At 53.7% G+C, this 6,632-nt stretch overlaps 1 protein-coding gene across 1 annotated transcript in view; it reads right to left on the bottom strand.

Moving 5' to 3' along the window:
* The window catches only part of LOC111145616 (outer dense fiber of sperm tails 2), a 35,637-nt gene extending 29,005 nt beyond the window's left edge, over nucleotides 1–6,632 (bottom strand). Inside the window, 5 exon segments of the mRNA XM_022500635.1 lie at nucleotides 2,396–2,464; nucleotides 2,748–2,834; nucleotides 2,836–2,865; nucleotides 3,751–3,841; nucleotides 6,469–6,632. Of these exon segments, the coding sequence (XP_022356343.1) occupies nucleotides 2,396–2,464; nucleotides 2,748–2,834; nucleotides 2,836–2,865; nucleotides 3,751–3,841; nucleotides 6,469–6,632 (441 nt within the window).

Genomic DNA, 6,632 nt, shown 5'->3' with positions numbered 1-6,632 from the left:
TTTCTTTCTTTCTTTCTTTCTTTCTTTCTTTCTTTCTTTCTTTCTTTCTTTCTAATAGGCTCCATGCCCAATGTGGGGCTCAAACTCACGACTCCAAGATTAAGAGCTGTGTGCTCTGTGGACTAAGCCACCCAGGTGCCCCACACATGCTCTTTTTTGCACAAACAGGGCCAAACTCTACATGCTCTGTGGCTTCACACTTCATTATCATTTATAAATATCTACCCCCATCTTTGGATTGTACAGATACATAATGCATGGGTGTTCATAATTTAACCAATACCCTCCTGATAGACATTCAGGTAGCTTGGATTTTTCTCTCTTAAAAACATCTTAATACCCCATCCCTGTACTCTTTTGTGACTTCTTAAGGACAAATTTCTAAGTATAAAATTACAGAATCAATTCCTAGATATAAAACTATAGCATCCCTGGGATGCCTGTCTGGTTCAGTTGGTGGAACGTGCAAATCTTGATCTCGGGGTTACGTGCTCACGCCCCAAATGGGGTGTAGAGATGGCTTAAAAATTTAAATATCTGGAAAAAAATTTTTTTTTCTTTTTTTTAAAGATTTTATTTATTTATTTGACAGAGAGAGATCACAAGTAGAGAGGCAGGCAGAGAGAGAGGGGGAAGCAGGCTCCCCACTGAGCAGAGAAAACCTGATGCGGGGCTCGATCCCAGGACCCTGAGACCATGCCTGAGCTGAAGGCAGAGGCCTTAACCCACTGAGCCACCCAGGTGCCCCATGGGAAAAAATTTTTCAAAACTGAAACTATAGCATCAATGTTTCGATAAATGCTCCACAACTATTAAATGGTCTTCACAACCTCTCAAAATGGTCTAAAAAGGTTTGCTGCTTTCTCATACACTTGTCAACATGAGATTACCGGTGAGCTTTTTAACTATATGCATTCAGCAAAAATGAGAGCTTGTGTCTTTAAAATATAGTTGGTCGTTTGTATCTCACTGATCATTAGTGAGGTACATGTAGTAAAAAATGGAAGACAGCATTTTAATTCCAATCTTATATAAGTATATGCATATATAGATATATAAGTATGTGTGTGTGTATATACACACACACATAGATATACACGTACATACATACTGGTCAGAACACTTTTCATTTACACCCTAGAATACCCCTTACTCCCGTTGTCTCTTAGGGAAAACTGGTAAATCAGGGAGTCACACCCATGAAGTAGGACTTCAGCGTAATTACTTTTATTTTTTATTTCTAATTTTAAAGGTAATCAACTATCGGCAAAAGACTGAATGTTTCAAAATGGGCCAGGCACCATCATCATCTCAAAGCAGCCTCAGGTCCTTTTCACTGGCCCCGATAGTGAGATCTTTGTCTAAAATGCAGCCAAAAGGTCTTGCCTCATCCCTGAGGTTTTCCACTGCAATTGACTAGAACGTAAGCCTAAGGAGGGGTATGCATGGGAGTCCCCGCTGTCACACCAGGGCCCCGCCGCGGCTGGCCCAAGTCTCAAGAAACATATGCTGCAAGAATTGCAGCACGGATGGATGCACAAGCAAAACATGTTGAGGTGTAGCTAAAAAAAAAGCGGGGGACAGTAATTCTCTTGGCACCTTGATGACTGATATAGAAGGCAATTATTCCCCAGGAGATTGTTCCAAAAGTGTTTTTGTGGGTTTTTTTTTTAAGATTTTATTTATTTATTTATTTGACACACAGAGATCACAAGTAGGCAGAGAGGCAGACAGGGAAAGGGAGAAGCAGGCTCCCTGCTGAGCAGAGAGCCTGATGTGGGGCTCGATCCCAGGACCCTGAGATCATGACCTAAGCCGAAGGCAGAAGCTTAACCCACTGAGCCACCAGGCGCCCCTCAAAAGTGGTTTTGATGACATCCGTGGAATACACGCATGATCTCTTGTGGGGACTACCTCGAAAGAGGGGGGTGCTTTCTTAAACATGCACCCGGTGTATATTTTTTTGGTCACGCTTCAGCTGCTATCACGGTTACGTGGGGAAAGACACGTGGCTCTGCACATACAGAGAGGCTGAGGGTGCACCTTCTAGAACGAGATCTCCCTCAGCCCTGAGCTCGGCCACTGTCTCTGGGACTTCATTTCTCTGTGAACCTTGGTTTCCTCATCTGTCTGTGGGGAGGGCAACACCTACCCCCCTGGCGGTGGTGTTAAGGGTTCAAGAACATTCGCGTACTTTCAGGGGTTAGCCAGGCGCTCAGTAAACACGACCTACTGGGACATTTCTAAGAGCGACGGCAGACCCTGAATCATACCGAGTTTGAGGCCTGCTAGAACCTGACCAGTCCGAGAAGAAAAGCCTGAACAAGAATGAGCCTACCTCCCACTTGCATCCCACATGCCGGGCAGATGACTTTCCAGGGGGCATCCAAGGTACCTTGGTTTTCACCCGGACACTCCGCCGCACATTCACGGTGTCCCCTTTCATTCCGCGCTTATGAGATTTCTGTGGAAAGGGACAAACCGAGGGTCACTCCCCCACACAGCTGGCTGTGGCCTCACTCTGGCGGTGTCCACTTCCAACTCTGCAGGACAGCCTCTTCTGACTAAGGCTACCGCCGCCATTCCTGGGTGACAGCGCTGCCTACCTTCCTAGCCAGGCAGCTGGCCTCTGAAAGCAAGTGCATTTGTCTCCCAAACCTTTGTGGCGTTGGAAGCCTGAGGAGGCTGTGCTGGGAGGGGTCGCCCTGCTCCACAGCCTTCGCCTCGCCCGACTGGCATGCTCCTACCTGGCTGCTGGTTGCTGATGGTTTCGGGAGTTTTTTTATGTGGACGTGGACAGGAGTGTTCTCATCCACGTGGACATGTAAGGGGGGGGGTTGAAGAGCGGTCCTTCATGGTTCGCTTCTGGCAGGCGGGGAAGGACAACACAAAAAAGGTTGATCTGTGGATGAGTAAACTAGCATGAAAAACCGAGCTCACTGCCTCTGGGGGCCACCGGAAGCCTAGCCACCAAGCGAGCAGGACAGCTACCAACTACCGGCATGCAGGCAGGATCCAAGGCAGTAGTGCCGTTCAGCAGACTCCCGCAGAGATCCCGGCCGCAGACCACCTGGGAGATCGGGGTCCGCTCGAGAGAGAGGGGTCTGCAAGACCCGAGGGGTCCACCCAAGAGCGCGAACCCAGGCCCCAGGGTCCTCAGAACGGAGTCTCCTTCCGAGCCTGCTGGAAGGCAGAGCTCCTCGGTAGACTTAGCATAGCGCAACTGGAAAGCAGGGGAATCCTTCTGCCCCGGGATCTGATCTAGGCATATGCACATTAGCACAGAAGACACACGCACGGTTAAAAGTGCACAGTGAATCAGGCAGGAGGCAGGTGAAAGATGAGGGAAATGGAAAGCTGAAGGAAATGCTGAGATGAGAAGGTTGGGTTGATTCGGAAGAGAACCTGAGCAGGGTGGGACCCCCAGCCACACACACCCCCAACCACCCCCCCCACAACCTCCCCTTCCCCATTCTCTTCTTTTTTTTTGGAAAATGTGTTCTCGGGACTTCTGAAATTTGGAAGGATTAGGTTAAGACAACCTCCTCACACCAGCAGTTTTACCACAGGCCAAAACCCAAAAACTAAAACCAAACCCCCAATCAATCAGCAGGATATGCAGGAAAGCCTCTAGCAGAGCCCTGGGCCACGGTGGTGGCAGCGGGGAAAGGCAGCTCCGGGAAAAGGCATGCCGAAGTGTTTCTGGTAGGGCCACAGACCGGAGGGCTGCTCCATGGGCCCGTCACCTACCGTTACAGTCACACTGGGTGCGCCACAAGGTGTCCTCAGGACCTTTTTCTGCGTGAGACTTGTTACTCCGTTCTTCCCACACGATGGAAACCTGCACCCAGGCACAAGAACCAGATTGTAAGCAGAAAACCAGGGCTCTTCTAGCTCTTGGATCTCCCAAAACGACACACAAGTTCACGGCCAGGAGAACCAGTCTGGAATCACTTGGCTCCCTTTACACAACCACCGAACACACATGGTGTGCCCGGCAGGGGGATGGAAACGGGGTGATGGGCATTTGCAGGGCTGGCCTTTTAACCTCTGCCGTCGCATCACACGTATTGTGACCTTTTGCTGAAAAGCCCAGCTGTCGTCCTGTCGGGTGACAAAAAGCAGGGAGCACGGGAGCACCAGGCAGGGTACTAGTGTGGCCAAGGGTGAAAGTGCCCAGGACTGTGCCCAGAGCAGACATGACCTGGGAGAAATGTTCTGGGAGCGACAGACAGCAGGCCCAGCAACAAAGTGCCTGTGACTCATTCATAAAATTAACAGTCACATATTTAAGTAAGCTGATGCAAAGTTCCTATGTCCCCAAATATTCTACTTGCTACCTTTTAAATCCGAAGCAGGATTCTTTTTTTTGCAGAGGTTTCTGTTTGTTTGTTTGTTTTTAATAGTATGTGCAATTTGTCATGTTCATACATAAACAGCCCTATCACCAGATCTGCAAATGCAGCAAAAGTTTCATCTCCAGTATTTGGCAGCAGAGTGTCCAAGAATTCCATGACGGAAAGGGACTAGGAAAGTTCATTTGATCCATGCCACTATCTCCTGACGGCCTTCAAATAGGACTTCCGCCCTCCCCACAAATACTCAGGGGAGAATACCACCACCTAAAAATGCGGCAGGAAAATGCTCAAGCACTTGAGCACGGAACCTGCCCTATGTGTCACAGCTTAATGAAAAAGAAGAAAATATTTATTGTGCCCTATTCATCGTTTAGGTGAGGAATACCAAATCTGAGTAGACAGATTATTTTTTCCCCCTCTTCACTTAAAAGCCACTGTTTGGGAAATCTGTCTCCTGCTGTGGGCTTGCCATCAAATCACCTGGACCACATCAACACCTTGTTACCTGCCTACTTCATTGTTATTTACATGTAACTTCCTTTCAAAAAGGACTCCATGAAGACAATGGTGGCCTGTTTGCTACCAGGGACTGGGGCACCTGGAGAGAGAGGGAGGGCAAGAAGGAGGCAGAGCTGGGATTGCAAGTGAGCACTTTTTTCCTCTTGGTCCACACTTTCAATACACAGAACAGGGAAGCTGAAAAGAGAAGCCTCCGGAGAGCCTGGCCTGGGGGCCCCTGACCACCTTTCCCTGCCCTTCTGCGGAGGCGCGCCCCACGATGGCAGTACCTGGGGGAGCCGCCCGAGGATGAGGCAGACATGGCTAGGCATCAAAGCCGCAAAGGTGGGCAATTGGGTCAGCGGGCTCTGCTCAGGGGGACCCAGAGGGGCTTGTCAATGAGAATCTCAGGGGCCCGGCATCAAACGTCCTCTCTGAGGGGAGGGTGGTGGAAGCCTTAGGGGTGGCAGTTGGATGAAAACTTGGGAGGCGCTCCTCTACTGTCCAAGTCGCACAGCAACTGTCCTGCCAAAGTGGGGGGAGATAGGAGAGGCTGAGCGACCTGCGGGGCATCGGATGGGCGGCCGATAGGTGGTTGTGGGGCGCGGAGGGAGCTCCCCTCCCCAGGGAGGGACGGGGAACGGAACTTCAGGGACAAGGACCACGACGCCCAGGCCCCACCCGGGAGAGAAGGTGGGTGGGCCACTGGAGGGAAAACCTGAGGCGCCGGCTGGAGTGCGTAGAGGGCGGGCGGGCACCGCTTGGCCCCCAAGTGGGCCCAAAGGGCCGAAACCCGCCGAGGGAGCTGGAGGGATACTCGGGGCGGGGTCAGGACAACTGTCTCCTAGGAGAAGGGGCGTTCCCGGGAGAATAGAAACCCAGAGAGGACCAATAGTATTTGAAGGCGGGAGGGGCGGCGGCTGCAGGGGTAAGGTGCGGGCGGCCGCAAGTGGGTACCCCCGACCGCGGAGGGAAAATCCTCCCGAGAGTAGCGGCCAGGAGCCACTGGGTTGTAGTATCCGAGTTAGAGCGGGTCAGACGTCGGGTAGTGCAGGGAGCGGAGCGAAACCCCGGTGAGGCCCTTGGATAGGTGATCCCACTCCCGCGGGGTCGGGAGGCCGGGAGGCGGCCGCCGGGGGACAGCGCTGCCCGCGGGGAGGGAGAGGCGGCCGGGGCGACGCCCACCGGCGGGCAGGGGGCGCGGAGCCTGTCTCCGTCCGCGGAGAGGGGGGACGTCCACCCACCAGCAGGCAGGAGGGGACCAGTTTCTGCCCATAGAGAGAAGGGTGAAGCCCTGCCGGAGGGCGGCGGAGGAGGGAGCAGAGTCCTGCCGGAGGCCAGGTCAGGAGGGAGGCTGCGGGCCCGCCCGTTAGCGGGAGGAGAAGAAGGCCCGCGCCTGGGGGGGGGCGGGGGCCACATTCTGACGAGAGCCGGACCGAGCGCGCCAGGGGGCCGGAGGCGGCCGCGGGGGGTGGGGGCGGGGGGCGACGGGCGGGGGGCGACGGGGGCTGGCCACCCCGTCGGGGGCCATGCTGCTCGTGGGGACCCGGCCCGGCGGTGGCCGCGGAGCGTCCCGGAGCGCCCGGGGTCCCGCCCGCCGACGGCGTCTCACCAGGAGCGACACGGCTGCGCCCAGAAACGTCTCCTTATGAAGTCGTTGAAGTCGGAGGCCAGGGCCGTGCCATGGAGACGCCGCGGCGGATGCAGTCCGGCTCCCGCGGCGGCTCCTCCCCGCTTCCGCCTCCTTTTCCGACACCCGGTCGGCAGCTCGCCCAT

The sequence above is a fragment of the Enhydra lutris genome, unplaced genomic scaffold (assembly GCF_002288905.1).
Source record: "Enhydra lutris kenyoni isolate GAN:26980312 unplaced genomic scaffold, ASM228890v2 scaffoldscaffold13, whole genome shotgun sequence".
Classification (NCBI taxonomy): domain Eukaryota; kingdom Metazoa; phylum Chordata; class Mammalia; order Carnivora; family Mustelidae; genus Enhydra; species Enhydra lutris.
The sequence above is the reverse complement of the archived record's forward strand: the minus strand, read 5'-3'. Positions and strand labels throughout refer to the sequence as shown.